The 20,308-nt window shown below is 37.1% G+C and overlaps 1 protein-coding gene across 1 annotated transcript in view; it reads left to right on the top strand.

The window, feature by feature from the left end:
- Positions 1-20,308, top strand: part of crim1 (cysteine rich transmembrane BMP regulator 1 (chordin-like)) — a 907,432-nt gene that overhangs the window by 841,892 nt on the left and 45,232 nt on the right. The window contains exons 14-15 of the mRNA XM_051925587.1: positions 2,364-2,558; positions 18,330-18,452. Of these exons, the coding sequence (XP_051781547.1) occupies positions 2,364-2,558; positions 18,330-18,452 (318 nt within the window). The remainder of the gene's footprint in view (positions 1-2,363; positions 2,559-18,329; positions 18,453-20,308) is intronic.

The raw sequence follows: 20,308 nt of genomic DNA, 5'->3' as shown, positions 1-20,308 counted from the left end.
AAACTGATAACCAGACTGCAAAACCATTTTACAGTAAGTATATCTGGGCAGACATTTGGCTTGGACAGATATGTAGCAGATTAATGTTATTGTAAATAAACTTGAAATTTTACACATAGGAATTAAGAATTTTAGATATAACTACTTTGGTATCCTTGTGGACTCATGAGTCTTTGCAACCAGACAATGTAAAGAACCAAACAAGATGGATAGTCAGATGCTGGATTATTGGGGGAAGCTGAGGGAAGTCAAGGGAACACTTGTCAAGCCTTGTGGCCCTCTCAGGGGCTATTATCCCTTGGAAAGTCAAGATTCACGTAACCACCCACAAGGTGACTACAATGTTTTTATTTTTTATTAGTGTTCAATACCAAGCTCCAAAGAAACCACCCAAAAAAAATTCCTCTGACCCAAACCAAAAGCCCATTATTAATAAATAATTAGGCACAAAGCTTTAAACCAAAAAAACCAAACTTGCATCTTTATATCCATGCACCCTGTTTAGATGACCACCCTCCCCATATAAAATTCAATAAATTGCATAGTCATTAACAGAAACCCAATGTATTTGGAGTATTTTCAGCCCAGATATCAAAGAAATAAATATTGGATATGGGAAGAATAGTATAAATGTTCTGCGAAATATAAAATCACGTCAATGACCATCCAGATAAAAAAGTTAATATTTTAGTTCTATTGGAAGAGAGCTTCTGTGGTTAGTCTCACACCTGGCTAAAATGGTTGTTCCATTCCCCAATAGAGATGGATCTAAAAAGCAGGGGTTCACTTTCCTTGATAAGCCAATGTAATTACACGTCCTGAATGCATGCTAACTTTTTATTCACCAGGGGGGTTTACAAAACAAGACATGATTTCTCCCACTGCTGACTCCTGCTCTTGATTTGAGCATCCACATACTAGTCAAAATTCATTTAAGACCCACATATCCTTCTGGGAAAGACTTAAATGGGTATGCCCACTCATTGATTAAAGTAAACTGATAATGTCTATTTCCAAAGAGACTAAATCTTTAAGACACTACTACACAGACAGAAAATCTCAGTATGATGGGAAATTTACAGTCTTCTGAGCTGTTTTGTCTGGATATAACAATAGTAGATAAAGTCAATAGAACAACTGCTAGACAGATTCAAAGACCACAGGATATGAATTATAAGGTAAGCTTGAAAGAGGCAAAATTTTCCAGTTTAAGCAAACATGACAGAAGTGTTTAAAATAAGAAGGAATTAAGGAGGACGGGTGTCAGCTATGGAAATACTCATGGAAGCAGGTTACTGATTAATTTCGCCCAGATGTATGAAAGTATTCCTTCACAAAGAGAAGTATAGATACATGAAATAAATCTTTTCTTCCATCTTTTTCCAAATTCCTTATCTCACTCAGGTTTGCGGTCATCTGTTACATATTTCTGGAGCATAAGGCAGGACACTTGATCATCAAAAATTGGCAAGTAGTGTAGTAAATATTAATAGAATTGAAATATTCAAATTACAATTTCATATTTTGCAGAAGTTAAATGATCAGAATAATGAGCTATGTGGACTAAAAGTATTCTAAAAGATTTTCATATATCATTTTATTATAAATTATTTTTCATTTTTAAATATTAACTGTCAATTGTTACATCATCATTAATACGTATATTTAGACTCAGTATAGTATGAAAGTTATAATTACTACTTTTTAACTAGAGAACATATTTACATGAAGTTTTTGAAGCACAAGTGTTACGTTAAGAAATATTAAAATTCTTACATTGCATTGTGTATTGATTTTTATTTTCAATCCAAGATGTTTTCCAACACTAATGGTGTTCAACCAAGTGAAAAATTAAGTGCCATTTCACTTCTTATTTACTTTAAGATCATTTGTCTTTTCAAAACAATATGTGATTAAGTTATGTACAATTCCAAGATGCTAATTTCAACTAATACTGCAAATGTCCCATTATAGTGTGTTTAAATATTTTAGACATATTTGCGTGCTTTGCCTTACGTTTTAGAGATCAGGCTTTATAATGGGCCTGGTTGCCGTCTCTGTGGAATTTATGCATTTTCTTAATGCCCTGGTAGTTTAAAATTGGGTGTTCTTGATTCTTCCCACATTCTAAAGTTTTGCAGGTTAAGGTTAGTTGGACTTTATAATGTGGTCCCTGTGTATTTGATTGTATTTTGGTGTCTTGTTCATGGTTGGATCCAGTCTTGTGCTTGATGCCTGACAAATTGGCTGTGGCACCTCACGACCAAGTAAGGTGAAAAACATTTAGTGGCTGTATGTATCTCTACATTTATCTTGCTATAAATTTGGTGTAATAACATGTACTTTGTTTGCTTTCTTAACAGAGGATACTGTACCAAAGAAGGCAGTTTGTCACTTCAATGGGAAAACATACGCAGATGAGGAGAGATGGGACATTGATAGCTGTACTCATTGTTACTGCCTACAAGGTCAGACTTTGTGCTCTACTGTCAGCTGTCCTGCACTGCCCTGTGTTCAGCCTATCAATGTGGAGGGAAGCTGTTGTCCAATGTGCTCAGGTAAGCTCTAAGCAAATACTTTTTAATTTCACAGTATCTTCTCTGTTATTTATAATATGATTTTCTATCGTATAAAAGACATATATTGAAATTTGTTTTAATATGCTTTTGAACTAATATGCCTTTGGCCATTGCAAAAGATTCTTTTATTCCATTATTAGCTGCCTCTGAGCTTGAAAATATTACTCTTTATTGCAAACCTCATTCTTCTGACATGTTGACCTGACCATTTTACTTTATAAGACAATAAGCATTTCACAGCTTGTTTAAATGTTGGGAAAAAGGGACATTTTTACTTTTTGGCTGCTTTTTATGGGCAGTGAATTCCAAACCTATCCACCCCAATTAGGTGCAAGGCAAAACCTGGATGGGATGATAACCTGTTAAGACTGACACACATTCATGCTAACCTAATAATTTAGATATCTATTTTAGTTTAGTTTAATTGCTTTATTGTCATAAATAATACAATCATTTTTTGCACCTAAACTCACTAAAGCAAGCAAATCAGGTCAGGTTGGGGAGCATGCACTGGTACAGCGTGTTGCGGCTCCCACCAAACAATGAAGCTCGGGATCCTGTTGGCAACCCCCCAGGCAGACACGCGGTCCAGTCCCACCCTCCGGAAATGACCTTCTATCTACCACAGCCAGGTGTTACGTGAACGTCCCCCTGGCCTGGTCCATCCACTCAGGTCAGCAATGAGGATTTTGCAAGCCAGATTACCCTCAGGGAATTGCGACACATGGCCATAGTGCCGTAACTGTGCAGGTAATGTGCCTCTTTTGGGACTCCGTGAGCAACCGCTCATTCAACACAAAGTCAAACCAACGGTACCCAAGGATTCTCCAAAGAGGCACAGTACCGAAGGAGTCCAGTTTTTGCCTTAGGTCACTGGATAGCGTCCATGTCTCACAACCATATAGCAAGACAGGAAGCACCAGGGGCCTCATGTATAAACGGTGCGTACGCACAGAAGTGTTGCGTACGAATGTTTCCACGCTCAAATCGCGATGTATAAAACCTAAACTTGGCGTAAAGCCACGCACGTTTCCACGGTAACTCATGCCTTGGCGTACGCAATTTCTCCGCTCGGTTTTGCAGATTGGCGGCACCCAGCGTCAAAGCAGTGCTACTGTTCCTGTCTGGTCAACCTTTCTTTCTTAGATCCACATTCCTGACGCGGCTTTATAAATACACTGAAACTAACTGCATATTGTTTATTAGTGTAATGCATCTGATTGTAATTAATCTGCAGCAATATAATGGTCCAGGGAATAGCCATAGTATTCCAAATATCATAACTGCTTTAGCGTTGTTACTCTCACTGCACTTCTTCTTCTTCTTTCAGCTGCTCCCGTTAAGGGTTGCCACAGCAGATCATCTTTTTCCATATTACTCTCACTGCACCACTCGGAGTATTTATATCACTGTATTTGAGTGGGGAATCACAGCAGCAGCTGATGGGAAAGAGAATTATCGGTACACAGCATGAAGCAGACGCTGCCTTAGCCACGGCAAAACGCTTTAGAGACTTCCCAGTACGGACTTCGCGGTTTAGAAAAAGTTTCATCCCAAGAACTCTAAACGCATTCAATCAGTCCATCAAGTGCTCCTTGTAGAACTGTTTGTACTTATAAGTACAATTACCTCACTGTAAACTTGCACTACAGTTATAATATTGCACAACCTGCGCCACTTTATAGAGCGCGTATCTACATATGATGACGGTATTCATTTTTAAGATGAAATGCAGCCAAATATGTTGATTATATTATACAGATAAAAACTTTAACTTCATTTAAATAATCTGTATTGTTAATAATTAAACATGTGAGGACACAGTGCCGCAGCGCTAGCTAGTTCAGGGATTGTTCCTGCATTGCGTTGTATTCTTGCGCTGACGCAACACTGGAAAGATAGACAGATAGAATAATTAAACATGTACTACGAAGATATTTCAATGTTCCTTAAAAGTTTTGAAGAATCGGCGTTCTAAGCTTACAAATGGCTTCACGTCTATTACATAGCTGATTGTGTGGCAATTGGGTATTTGGAGAAAGAAAAGTAGGGATAGGAATAGTACGTTTGAAAGAGACAGTACTGCTGTGATAAATTATTTCATCGAAGGTCGTGCATGGTGCAGCAAGCCTCTTGCGTGAGATATGAACAAGCACTGCGCCACCGTGTTCCCATGTTTAATAAAATGCTTTCATTCCTATCATCATGAAAAAGATATCACGTATACATCTCAGTATTGTAATTATTCAGAGAGCTGTAATATCACGAATGTAATGGATTATGTGTCCTGTCGGAGAAAGAGAAAGCCCGTTTAAGAAGTAGGTAGTAATTCACACACAGAGCACAAAGAAGATCAAATATAGAACAAAACATTTAACGTCCTACTTTAGTTACAATGGGATTTGAGAAACTAGTAAATTAAACAATTTTAAGATGAAGTTATGATGTTCTACTTTAATGGCAAAGTAAACTACGTGATTAAAGTGGAAATTTCGAGATTAAAGTTGACATTTTGTGCTTTTTTCCCACTGTGTGCCTATTTTTTTGTCTGTACCCTAATAAGCTTTCATATGACACTCAGACGGTGGGCTACGACTTGCCTTTTCACGGCGACTTTGATATGTGATTTCTTTTTTATTTCGGCCACTGTGCGACTTTGTGAATTTGAGCTTTCGAGTTTCTCCGACACTCTGTCACTTGATCAACTTCCTTTTGTTGATTATACCACTGTTTAAACCAACAAGTAGTACGTTTTTCCTTTGCCTCCACTTGGTATTCGCTGAAATTCTTATATTTTCCCCCGTGCTTTTCCCATTGTCTTTTCTCAGAAGGCTATTTATATCGATTTGCATATTCAAAGAGGTGTGTGTCCTGCGGTGGGTTGGCACCCTGCCCAGGATTGTTTCCTGCCTTGTGCCCTGTGTTGGCTGGGATTGGCTCCAGTAGACCCCCGTGACCCAGTGTTCGGATTCAGCAGGTTGGAAAATGGATGGATGGATATTCAAAGAGGCGTAATTCTGGGAGGAGTTGGAGCCCGACAGAAGGCGCGTGCACGTGCGTTACTTTTCACGCTGATCGGGATTTATTTAGTGGAAGAACGTGAAAGTTTGCGTGCGCACAGATTCCTGCATCTGGATTTTTCTGTGCGTACACACATTCCCGCTTTTGTGCTTACGCCATGTTATAGTGTGAGTTCTACGCACGGCGTTATACATGAGGCCCCAGGACTCTAAAGACTTAGACCTTCGTCCTTTTGCATAGATATCGGGAGCACCACACACCCCTTTCCAGCGACCTTATGAGCCCTCATGCACTCCCATTCCATCCTCTGACTTCATAGGAAGAGTCACCAGAGACATCAATGTCACTGCCAAGGTAAGTAACCTCTCGACAAGGTCGACACTCTCTCCACAAACATACACACTGCTGATGGCTGGGCCTAAGAGGTCATTAAAGACCTGGATCTTGGTTTTTATCCAGGACACTCGCACACCCAGACATTCAGACTCCTTGCTCAGTCTCTCGAACTTCCATTGACTCAATGAAGATCACAGCATCATCAGCAAAATCAAGATCAGTGAATCTTTCTTCACCAACAGATGCAAATATATAATACATATAATATCTTCCACAATATATATTTGAAAAAATATTAGAAAATTAGTACATTAATGAATAAAATGTGTGTTATTCAGCAGTTCTTCAGTGCTAACTTGAATGTTACTGTCAGGTGATTTCCAGGAGTGAAGCTCAGGCCTCACATGCTACTACAGCATAGTTACCAGAGGTCATAGAAACAGGGAGTCCAAAGGAACCAGCCATTTTGGTAATAATGTTTGCTACATCATTCAAGCAAAACTATACAGCAGTTGTTTTGCCATTTACTAGAGCAATATGACTGGTAGAGCAGTTTAGATAGGCAACTCACAGGTGGGCTGGCACACATTCAGAGTTGTAGCAGTACACTAACTGATCTCCTCTCCTTAGGGAACCAGGGCAGGCTGCAACAACAACTGAAAACTCAAATCTTTTTTGATTTTGCCAAGGATTTCCATCAATGTCTGGGAAATTAATGAAACATCTACCTTCATATCATGGCATCTCTCTCTCTCCCTCTTTCTCAAGCTTGATGAGATTTAGAGACTCTTCATTAGATTAATGCACATAGAAGCCTGCTTTTTCCATAACCATGAGTAAGACCAAGCTTGGCTATCTCATCCACTGCCCTAGAAGCTGCTGAACAGCACATAAATCAGAAACATAGATACAACATGCAACAGAAAAATAAGCCATACCGAGGAAGCCAGACATAAGATATCACCATCTTTAATAGCTTCCATGCCTCCACTTATTTGTTGATCCAGTTTAACCTAAATCTAGGGTCATGTAGAGCCAGCCTCTATCCCTATAGTATCAAGCACAATAAACCAGAACAGGAAGGATATCAGTCCACCGTTGGCCACAATTACACAAACCCCCACACTTACTTAAGCAATGCCAATTTAAAGTCTTGGCAACACTTTAGGTACTGCAAAAATGTACCAATTGCACATTTACTCTTATGTAACAACACCTTAACAAAGGTGTCACTTACAAAGCATCAGTAAAGTGGTTATTCATTCATCTGTGTTGATAAGAACATAAGAAATTTGACAAACGAAAGGAGACCATTCAGTCCATTTGGGTTCGCTTCCCGGTTCCTCCCTGTGTGGATAGCGCTTTGAGTACTGAGAAAAGCGCTATATAAATGTAATGAATTATTATTATTATTATCAAGCCCATTTGTTTAGCTAATAGCTAAGGTCTCCCAATGTCTCATTCAGATTTTTCTTAAAGGTTTTTAAGGTTTCTACTTTAACTACATGTGTTTGTAGTTTATTCCAGAGTCTCACAATTCTTTACGTGTACAAGTGCTTCCTGGCTTCAGTTTTAAATCCACTTCCCCTTAATTTCCACTGATGTCCTCAAGTCACGCTTAACTAAAATAATGATGCTGGATCTGCTCTATTAATAGGTGATATTGCATATTTCATTATAAGACCTGTGAATCCTTAAATATTCATAAGTGATTTTACCAGCATGTCAAATGCCACACTACACTGAGATAAATAACCACTTTACTGATGCTTTATAACCATAGTTAAGACTAAAAGAACCCTTTGTTAAGATCTTGTTGCGTAAGAGTAATTTAGTAATAGCTGCATTTTTGCAGTACCTAAACTAAAGTGTTACAAAAGTCTTCAATCAAACTAATTCATATGGCTTTGAAATGCAGGAGAAAAATAAGAGTATCTGGAGAAATACACACAAATATGAGGAGAATATGCTGACTCCACACAGAGAGTGTAGAGTGTAGAAATCTGGGTTTTAAACATTTCTTTAACACAACAAAACTAACCACTGTGACTTCAAGTCACCAGTGCAAAAGCAAACAATCCAAAGTCAAAGTCTGTTCAAGACATTATTTAGTAGTTATTCTGTTCTTTCCTAAATTCCTCCCTGTTCTGGAGCATTAGTTTCCATTAGAGGACTGGGGAGAACAAGCCTGACAGTAGTTCTGGATGGAATGCTGGCCTATTGTAGGACACACTTATGCACATGCATCCACACTCAGTCTTACCATGCAAGTCAAGAATGGTTCTCAGACCTAATGTAAGGGTGCCGGTTGAAACTACAGTATCCTTATAAAACACGTGCAAACATGAAGAGAAGATGCTATTTTTATTTTTTTAATGACCAAATGCTTAATGTATATTAAAAATAATTTATTTATTATTATTTATTTATTTATTAGACTGGTGCACAGCTCTGCAAATATAAATGCAGTGACTTGTGACAAATTAGGAAGGCCAATCAAAATGCATTTTATCATTATTTTGAAAGAGTCAGCAAAAGTAAACCAACGTGCTGTGGTTAATTAATACAAGCATTTTAACGTTCATTCAGAAATTATTTATCTGATGTTGACAGTCAAAACATCTGTGTGTACCGAACTTTCTAATTTCTTATGATTTGATTATAGAGTTTAAAAGACTCAGTGTTTCTTAAAAATTATGCATACATATTAAAGTTGTAAATACACTCAATCTCAATTGTAAACACGTGTAATCAATACAAATACATTTAAAAAGCAAGTACACATGTTCAGGCAGGCTTTAATTAAGAAAAGCAGAAACACAAACCACTTAAAACAGTACTGAAAAAAAAATAACCATGGTTAGCTCTTAATTCATCTGTAACATTTAACCTAAAAGACTGATGAAAGGTGTCTTGATCTCAACTTACATGTTCACTGTAATAAGCAAAACCACAAAGTCTGTTTCCTTTTTAAATAATCTGCATGTAATATGAATTAGCCATATGGTCTTTTGAAAGTCAAAACTGAAATGGCTTTCATTTCCCAATGCAATGAAGAACTACCAAAAGATGTGTGCTGCTTATGTTAAAATTTGAAAAGTTAGTATTTCAGCTTAGGCTATTATCATTGGTATAACTGAGAGTTGAAAATCCATGTAATGCTGGATAATCGTGGGTTTAGAATTCTCTTTTTTGGACTTATCATTTCTCGAAGTTTTTTTTGTTTCTTCTTATAAAAATACAAAGTACTGGTATTGTCATGTGTAAAGAATAAAGTAAAAATTCTTACTTGCATGTCTGACCCACATGCAGCATGTCACTGGTCTGTGGCACTATTATAAGCAAGAATTAATAAAAACACGTAACTAACCATAAGCATACATGCTTTATTAAATGTTCAAGCAGTTGCATACATAGACTACATGTAACATGCATTTATTGCTCAATCAGAATTGTATTTTTTGTTTTAGTTTAGATGTTTGAACATTGGAGAGGGGTGAAAAAATTATTTATAATTTATTTCACTCTTTCAACTTCCCTTCATTTTCAACATTTTGGCATGAAATAAGGCATACCCTAGATATGCCAGTTTTTACTTGCTGTACTTTTATTAGTATAAATGGCAAACATCTATTTTATATAGAGCCATTCTACAGACATCATCCTAAGACACTTTACTAGTACAAATACATGTAGTATTGAACTGTTTTCATATATCATTTTATAGTTGGCTAACAAGTTCCTCAAGATCACTTAGGACATTGGAGTCTAGAAACCTTGTGATTTAGAGTCGAGTTCCTTAGTCACTGTTCTACACTGCCTGCCTAGCTAAATATGATGTTGACAACTGGATTAAGTGGCTTTTAAAAAAACATATAACTGGTGTTATTCTAGTCAATGTTTCAAGGCTTATATTCATGTTCAGGTGGAAGTACAGACTGTGATGTTTAGTACATATCTGTATGGAATTTGTTAGGGATACAGGGTCACCAGCAAACAGAATAAGATTGCACTGCATTGTGCAGTATGCCATGTCCAAGGCTGGTTCCTACAACCTCCACACCACTTAAATGGAATGTGCTTTCCAAAGTGTGTAATGCAAAAAAAGTATAATTTATATAGATTTTGGATATCAGATGAATGGAAATTATTAAAGGCTGGAAACAGCAAATGATTTAAATGAGTCTGGTGACACTCATTTTTTGGTGGCTTAAAGGCATAATTCTTGAACTATGCTTGACAAATGCATATCTCACAGCAATATGGAGTGAAAGGGATCTAGACTTGAAACAAATGAAGTAATTAAACCAATCCAGTGTAACAGTTAGAAAAAGAAATGTTGGGTGTTGTCGGTGTGAGAAAAACGGCCTTTTTATGCCCCCTGAACACTCACTGTTTATATATAACTGCTCACTGAGTTCCAGTTCTTTTGATTCCATTAAACCAAATTGATCTGTTATTTGCCATTCCATTAACTAAGTGCACACATGCTAGTATGAATTTCACTAAACTCTGAAGACATGACAATCCTATGAATAACTTCTACTCTTTGTCAATCACTTTAATCTGATTTTTATCTAAGATTAAAATATTAATTTGCTGTTGAGGAAGACCTTTATAAAACTCCTTATTGCCTTTGTGTGTTCTACCCATCTATCCTTAACCATGCTTAATCCAATTAAATTTCACTTGGCCGGACAGTATTTAGTGTAGAGCAGGAAGCAGTCCATCACAAGGTTATACAGAGAGAAATAACCACAGACACACAGGAAGCAATAAGAATAATGATAGGCAGTACAAAACAAGGCTCCTCATAATGACTTCTCGCCCACACAATCTTTATTCAACATTTGTCTGGCTGAAAGTCTGAGGGCAACTAACACATTCATCCGATTTTACTTCTCCAGACTCCTGAGCCTGGTTAATCCAGGAGATTTCTGTTTGTGTAAAGTAGCCAAAAACTGTCCAGTGCTTGTGAAAGCAAATTAAAAATAATTTTGTGTTACTTTATTTTTTGTCGCCGTGACACATATGTTTACATTCAGATAATAACAACTTTCAAGCGTGCACATTTTTTACTCATCTTAGTATTTTGTCATAATTTATGACTCTGTAAAAAGGGACAAATAAAGCATTGAGACACTATGCAAATTTACTTAGAATAATTAGAAACAAATCCTTACTTTGTGCTTGTGTGTTGGAATCACATAGTCCAGATCAGACTGGTAAAGTTCATTTGGACAAGTTGCTAAGCAATCTATACAGTGTTTGTGCATGTTAGCTAGAGAATAGAAAGAAACCTGAGCTAAGTATTTTGAACAATAGATGACCGGTGGCCCCAGACATACAAGTAGAAGTACTTTGTTCATAGATACTTTGTGGGGTTTTAATCCACAATATTATTTATGTTCTGTCAATAATCCTTCAAAAATCAAAAAAAAAATCCTCCATAAATATCCTGTATCAATAAACAGGTATTTGAGAGTTGATTACAAGAATCTCATCAGAAAGGACCTCAACAGACATATCAGAATTTTTGCTATTAAGGCTGAACAGAACAGTGATAACATATCAAAAGACATAATTCACGGGATGTTGCCACATATCTTGTATAGCATTAGATGTCCTTTCTGAGTGCCGCATTTTTTGGTAAAAACACAAACTATTCTACAGTATTCTACAGCCACTATAACCACATTTTACAGTTTACGGTAACTTTGGAAAAAATGTCACCTGGTCAGAAAAATCTTCTTACCATTTACTCTTCTTCTTTTTATTTCAGCCGCTCACTTTTAGTGGTTGCCATGGAGGATAATCCATCTCCATCTATCCCTGTCTTTTATATCATTTTCTGGCACACCAACCATCATGAACCCCTCCCATAACATCAATAAAACTCCTCTTTGACCTTCCTGTTTTCCTCTTGCTTGGCAGTTCCATCCTCAACATTCCTTTCCCAATGTACCCCTCATCTCTCCTTTGCATGTTCCCAAACAATCTCAATCTAGCTTCTCTCACTTGGTCGCCAAACGGTTCTCTCACTTGGTCGCCAAATGGTCGTACCTGTGTTGTCCCTCTAATACACTCCTTTCTAATCTTTGTCTACCTTTGTTATTCCAAGCAAAAATCATAACATCTTCAACTCTGCCACTTAAAGGCTGCCTACTAACTCTTAATCCCCTTCCCTTCAGTGTGTACCTCCATCTCTCCAAGTTCACCTCAACTTGCTGTCTACTCTCACTACAGATCACAATTTCATCCTCGAATATCATAGTCTACGTCTGACCTCCGTCAACTTGTCCATCACTATTGCGATTCTTGATGTGACCCCACTCTCACTTTGAATCAGGCTGTTATTCCAACAGCATACCTCACTGCAGTCACACTGTACTCATACATATCCTGTACCACCCTCACATACTTTTCTGCTACTCCCGACTTCCTCATACAGTACCATAACTCCTCTCTTGGCACCCTATAGCTTTATCCAAGTCCACAAACACGCAATGCAAGTCCTTATAACATTCTCTATACTTCTCCGTCAATACTCTTAAAGCAGACATTGCATCTATAGTACTTTTTTCTGGCATAAAACCATATTGCTTCTCACAGATCACCAAAAACAAGACCCGAACATGGAGTGACATGCATATCAAAATGAATTTCCTTATTTTGTGTTTTTTTTTTTCGAGTCGTGTAGATTTATTGTATGTACAGCACAGCATTTTACTGTTAATTGTGCTGCACATATGAGAAGATTTTTACAGAGACAAATGATGTTAAGGAAGGAATTTGCAGATTTTCTGGACAACTACAATTCATGTTCACCTGTAAGGTGAGAATAAAATCCTGTTTTTTAACTCAAATGGTATTGAATAAAATGATATTGCATCATTTACCTTATGTCTATGTTCCATGTTTGGGCACGTTTAGCGATCACACTGTACCTGATTCCTACTAAAGGTTGGCCTGGCACAAAGTGATCACACTAGTCAAATGCACTAGAATTTATGGGTTTACATACAGACAAACGTGCACCTCACAGAACAAATTTCAAGTGTAAGTACAACCTTAGAAACTCTATTGCCATCTCACCTAAACATCTCCATGTCTCCACTGGTCCGGCCCAACTGCTTTTCCACTTTTCATCCTCTTCATAGTTTCTCTCATTTCAGCCTTGCTGAACCTCAGTACTTTGTAATTTACTATCTCGATTTCATCCAACCTACACTCCCTCATTTTCTATATTCATATTTCCTTCAGAGTGCTCCTTCCACTATTTTCAACACACTTCCCGCACTTGTCAGCAAATTTCCAGGTCAGATAATCACACTTTTGGACCTCATTGTCACAGATTTTAATGAAACTTGGCATGCTGATTGGTCATATGAGTAACCCATTGAACTGATATTGCACGTGTCTTGGATCAATATTAAGTGATATTTAACCTAACAAAGTTTGAACTTAATTTATCGGGGTTATCACTTTGACTGGCTGTATCTTCCTAAATATAAGTTGCACTGAAATGGTTCTTTTCCAGCTCTATATTTTAAATAAATACTATGCTATCCCCAAAATGAAAAATTACCTGTTTTCAGAAAATATAGGTCAAGCCCTTCCTCATAATTCTAAAAAACAGAAAAACTTAACTTAAACTAGATGGGCTCAAAGAGTGAGGAATGAAATTCAACTTTGGTGGAATCATGAATAGGTTATGTACAAGCTGTAGTGTTTGCATGGTAACATGGGATTATAAGAACATAAACAATGGCTACACTCGCAATTTATACTCCATCAGAGCATTTGATGCAGCAATTGTGTCTTTGCTTGAAATGGTGTATGTCTGTCCTTTTGCAGTCATAGGTTCATCTACTGAAAGCACATCCTGATCCATGACAAGGCAAGTGTATCAGGACGGTATGAGAATGAGTAGAATGGAGATGGTCCATGAAGACATAAAAAAGTGAAATCTCAACTCTCCAGTGCTGGGCATGGTTTCTTCCACACATCTTAGCCATGTACCTTCATCTCCAGATGTTGAGGGACCAGCCATAGGTTCAGGATTGGGTGGGTTTGTTAAGTCACTGCTGGAAGTGTCAGACAGACAGATCTGTTTGCTCTCAGATGTGAGTTTTGACAGTCTCACACAGCAATTTCTGCATATGTGCTGACCTGACCTTAAATTGAGACTAGGGTGGTCCTGTATTGCTGTCTCAGCCACATCTCTTAAAGCATGGTTTATCTTCTTGAGATGACATTGGAAAGGGTCACAACAAGATTTCTGATTGAGTCTAAACAACTTCTTTACTGATGACATTGTGAAAAAGTATGCAGCTGCAGCAAAGACAATGCTTTTATCTCCACCAGGTATTTGACAGCATCTGCTATTGATTGATTACACCTGACTTATTTGCACACCTCACTCCCCTCTGATTAATGCAGGGCAAAGCATTGGCATTTATTAGCCACATTGGAATTGTCCCTTTTCAAAGCAGCCATTTTGACATGAAATAGTATGGCAAGCACAGGTGTCACTAATGACATTAATGAAGCTTCTGTTCAATTTCAGTGTAGCATAATTGGAACCTTAATTGATGTTATTACTTACATTTGTATTTGCCATACTATTTCATGTCAATATGGCTGCTATGAAAAAGGCCCATTAATGATATTAAACCATGTGATGTCACCTATAAGTAATGATAGCTCAGCAATGATTCAAAAACCAAAGGCCAAATTATCTAGAGACATTCATGATATTGTAAGCTAGCTTTGCTATTTAATTTTTAATACTATAATCACTCATAACATTTTCATTTTCATTTGGGAGATAGAATAGTATTTGTGTAAACTACAGAGATGGAAAAAAGCTCTAAAATGATATAGAGCCATTTCAGCGCAACTTATATTTAAGGAGATATAGCCAGTCAAAGTCATAATACACAATAAAATTTGTTCCAACTTTGTAAGCTTAAATCTCCCTTAATATTGATTCAAGGCATATATACTTTCAGTTCCATGGGTTACTCTTATGACCAAATCAGCGTGCCAAGTGTCGTTAAAATCTGTGACGATAAGGTCCAAAAGTGTGATGATTTGACATGGAATTACCTGCATACAGTACATCCTTTATCAACCTGGCCTGCAGCATGTTCTTCTCCACTCGGTACCTCTTTCTGGCCAATTGGTTCAAGTGCTTTTCTCCTTCTTTTGTGCCCAGCTTCTCATATAGCTCAGCATACACCTTACCTTTAGCCTTTGACACCTTTCCCTGCACCTTTCTTTTGCCACATCTCATTGTACACCTGTCTGCTTGCCTCATCTCTCTGGTTATCCAAATACTTTTTCACTGACCTCTTTCTCTTTTTTCTTTCCTGTACTTCCTCATTCCACCACCTTGTCTCTGTCTTCCTTCCTCTGTCCAAATGTCACACTAAGCGCCTTCCTAGCTGTCTCCCTTCCCACTTCAGCTGTGGTGCTCCAATCATCTATCATGTCTTCACCACCACCTCACTTCCTCTCTGAGTTTCACATAATAGTTTTCTTCTTTCAACTTCCACCACCTGATCCTTGGTTCCATTCTCACTCTCATCTGCTTTATCACCTCAAAATTCATCCAGCATACCACCAATCAATGCTGTCTAGCTGCACAACCCCCTGCCACTACCTTACAGTCTCTAATCTCTTTCACATTGCATCTCCCATATAGGACATAGTCCACCTGTGTGCACCTTCCTCCACTCTTTTACATCGCCCTGTATTCCTCCTCCTTCTTCTTAAAAATATGCATGCACCACCGCCATTTTCATCCTTTTTGCAAAGTAAATCACCATCTCTCCTCAACATTTCCCTCCTTAATGCCATACCTGCCCATTCATTACCTCATCATCACCACTGTTCCCTTTGCCAACGTGCCCATTAATATCTGCTATGATTACCAATCTTTCTTCTTTGGGTATACTCTCCACCATTTCATCTAACTCACTCCAGAAATCTTCTTTTCTCCTCCATCTCACATCCCACTTGCAGAGCATATGATCTGATGACATTTAACATTACCTCTTTGATTTCCAACCTTATGTTCATCACTCTGTCAGACATTTTCTTAACCTCCAAAACAATCCTAACATACTCTTCCTTTACCATCACCCCTACCCCATTTCTCTTACTGTCCACACCATTATAGAACAGTTTGCACCCACCTCTGATATTTCTGGCCTTTCTCCCTTTCCACTTGGTCTCCTGTACACACAATCCATCAACCTTTCTCTGCTCTGTTATATCGGACAGTTCTTTTCCTTTACCAGTCATAGTGCCAACATTCAAAGTTCTAACCCTGAACTCCACATTCTTTCCCTTCCTTCTCTCCTTTTGTTTTTGAACCCGCTTTCCCTCTCTTTTTCTCTTTCGCCTTCTTTGCCCAGCAGTAGCATAGTTTCCACTGATATCCTGCTGTACAACAGCATCAGTGGCGGTCATTGGTAACTCGGCCCTCGACTGATCCATTATTGACATTCTGTTTCTCTTCTGCATGATTGATTTGACACAGGTTTTATGCCAGATGCTCATCTTTATGCAACCCTCCCCAATTTACCTGGGCTTGGGACCGGCACTAAGATTGAACTGGCTTGTCTGATCCCAGTGTCTGGGTTCTTGTTACCATTTTGCTACACTCTGATAAAAAGAACAGAGACAGTTGATCCTTCATATCAGCTACGAACAATGTAGGCTACTGAGACATTACTGTTGTCTATCATTTATCCATTGAATAAGTCAAATTCAATTTATTATTTTATAGCACTTTTCATTGTGCACAGGCTCATATTGCTTTCACAGATTTACTGATATAATACAGTAATAGTAAATTACAAAATAACAAAACATTTTGATATATAAACACATATATGAAGGAAACCAGTACAAAACAAACACTGTGCAGTAGCATCAGGCATAGAAACAACATTACTGGACAGTTAAAATGTGGTTATTGTGTCAAACGGTCATTTCCCCAAATATGAAGGAAATAAAAATCCAGCAACAAGAGGAGAACTTTACAGTGCTACTGCACTGGTTTGCATAGTCACCAGATATCAACCTAGTTGGTCATTTGATGAACCCGGTTAATAATTTGTGGAATGAGATGTTACTAGGTATGATCTTAAATCTCCCAAATAGTTGGATGCAATCCAATCCAAATAAAATTTCATCTGTTTGGCTTGTTTATGATACCTCTTAGTGTTGACAGTTTGACAAGTGAAGCTTTTTGCTAGGAGCTAAAGGAGAAGCTACTTGCCTAACTATTCACATTAATCTAGAAAATACACCATTTTTTAGGTAACAAAGACAGATGTATTGAAGTAAGGTAGTAAAGCTCATACTGGCATGGTGCTTGCTGTTTGCCACATGCAACTAAGAATTTCACTGTATTCTGTAGATGTAACAATATGATCCTAATATCCTGTCTGTCATGTATAGTTGTTTGTTACTCAATAATTTGTTCAGAGTAAATAATCAGTATCATGAACAAGTTATCAGCAAACCTTGGACAGGGTGTCAGTGCATCACAGAGCTAACTGCTGTACACACATACAATCACACAAGGTAAATTTTGAATTATCAGTTAGCATAACGGTCCCATCCTTAAGGCATGTGTGAGGATCCAGAATATGTGAAGAAACACCCACAAAGATGTATAGAGAATGTACTGTGATCACACAGACAATGACCGGCATTGGACTTGAGTCCAGAATGTTGGAACTGTGAAGCAATAGTGCCAATCACTACACCATTGTGCTTAGGAAATATCATCTGAACATGCACTACTAGAATATAAAGTGAATTTTGCAAAGGAGTCATTCAGGATAAATCTTCTTATATAAAAATCATTTTATTGAAATTTGCAAGTTTTCTATAAAGCAACAAAATTGAAAAGTACTTCCATATCTATTTGAAAATTTGAATTTGAACTCAAATGTAAAATCATTTATTTGAAGTAAACTTGGATAAAATAGAGCTGATAGACATGTGTCTGCTCTGAGTCAATAAGAGAGAAAAAAAAATTAATTCATCTGTACAGTATGTCTCTCTTCTACTGTGTTTTTAGCCCTTGTATAAAAGTCAAAATGTTATTTGCTTGGATGATTTTTTAAAATTATTTAAAAACAACAGTTAAAAAAATAACTTGACTACTATTAAAGTACCAGAGTGCAAAGGAATAGTAAATACTTGAGGCTAGAGTACGGTTTGCATTTTATACATGCATTTGATTGGTGAGCTCTGTGACTAAATATTTTATTTGCTGTTATCCATTGAGAAATATATTCATAATTTCCATTATGCATGAAATTTTTGTATGACTTAGAGTTTTTTTAAATGTTAATTCTTTCTCTTCAGAGATGTATGTACCTGAACCCACCAACATACCAATTGAGAAGACAGACAAAAAAGGAGATCCAGAAGCACATATGCCCATTTGGCCCACAGGTGGAGAAAATGAAATATTACCACAGTTCAGAGGTGAGAACCTGTTGTAAGTCAAGCTGAGGAAAGCAGCATTTAAAAGCTGCCTAGCAATCATTACACTAGCAAAACCAAATTCCTTTTGAGTGACTAAATGACAAAGTGGGATGTTTTATATCTTATAAAGTATGCTAATAAAACAGTACATATACCTGTACATTTTGTTTTAGTTATATAGTTTAAAAACAGTCCACGTCTGTCTTGTATTACTTTTTTAACTGGAGCATTTTCTGAGTGTTATAAAATGTAAGGTTGCAATGTTAAGTTACTGAATGCTGAATGAAAGTCTCATCGAAATGAAAAAAAAAGGCACAAGTTTAAGAGCACCTTATTTTACCATTATAAATTAACATACATTCTACACAGAACTCCGCTGAAGTCAGATGTATGAAGATGTCAACAGTAGGTAGGTCTGCAACAGACTATAATCTGAAGCAAGTACTTGAACATATTGTGCTGCTGTTGGTAGCCTGCTTTGTGCATGAGGTATTGCAAATCCCCAAAGTAATAGTAGCATGGGCAATGACAGACCTCTGAACAAAGTGAGAGTTAGTGCATGTCATGGCGTTTATGAGCACAGCACTTTGCAATTGCTAATTCATTTTGCTGAAAAAGTGCTAAAATGTGACTGAAACCAAAATATCCCCACATTTGCTTTAAATTTATGAGATCCAAGTGTAACAGGATGTCTGATGTCAGAAAATATAAAACCCCTAATATTAAAAAGGATTTTTTGGGTGGCCATTAACAGTCGTTTTAAGTGGCGCAGATGGGATTACATTCCCACACAGAATTTGTGGTGAAAAAATAGGCAAGGTCAGTGGTTATACAATTAACAATATAGCCAACTTGGCAAAGTGATGGCCTGCCAGCCTCTTATGAGCTGGGCTTCTATCCACAGAATATTAAAAGATGTACAAAGCTATGTAAATATGCTCTTATTATTACCGCAGCTGAGACGACAATATCATTGAATTACTGTTGTATTGTTTTATAAGATACATTAATTATGAATATAAAAATGTTATAAATATATGAAAACATGGTGTCAGTTTAGAATCACAGGTAAACTTGACAAGCATGTGAGAAGAAAACTTACCTGACAGCCCATACAGACAGAAGTAGAGCCAATCAATGACTAGGTTATAAATTCAAACCTAGGGTGCTGGAACCATGAGGAACAGTACTAATCACTATTCCCCACAACATCATAGCTACAGTATATTATTTTATAGTTATATTTACAGTAAACATCTGGGGGGGGGCAAATTTACCATCTTCACAAAAAAAAAAAAAATATGGAAACATATAGAACCCTACCTGCATTAATTAAAACCTCATTATCAGGTATTGGGACCTGCTTATGCACTTTTTATGTCCTTTCTTTTCACCCTTATATCTTACTAGCAAAATACCCGCGCTTCGCAGCGGAGAAGTAGAGTGTTAAAGAGGTTATGAAAAAGAAAAGGAAACATTTTAAAAATAACATAACATGATTGTCAATGTAATTGTGTTGTCATTGTTATGAGTTTTGCTGTCATATATATATATATACATACACAGACACACATAAACATATATATACATATATACACACGTATATATATATATATATATATATATATATATATATATATATACTGCAGTGGGTTGGCACCCTGCCCGGGATTGGTTCCTGCCTTGTGCCCTGTGTTGGCTAGGATTGGCTCCAGCAGACCCCCGTGACCCTGTGTTCGGATTCAGCGGGTTGGAAAATGGATGGATGGATATATATATATATATATATATATATATATATATATATATATATATATATATATATATATATATATACAGATACACATACACATATA

The sequence above is a fragment of the Erpetoichthys calabaricus genome, chromosome 3, assembly GCF_900747795.2.
Source record: "Erpetoichthys calabaricus chromosome 3, fErpCal1.3, whole genome shotgun sequence".
NCBI classification, from domain to species: Eukaryota; Metazoa; Chordata; class Cladistia; order Polypteriformes; family Polypteridae; genus Erpetoichthys; species Erpetoichthys calabaricus.
The sequence above is the reverse complement of the archived record's forward strand: the minus strand, read 5'-3'. Positions and strand labels throughout refer to the sequence as shown.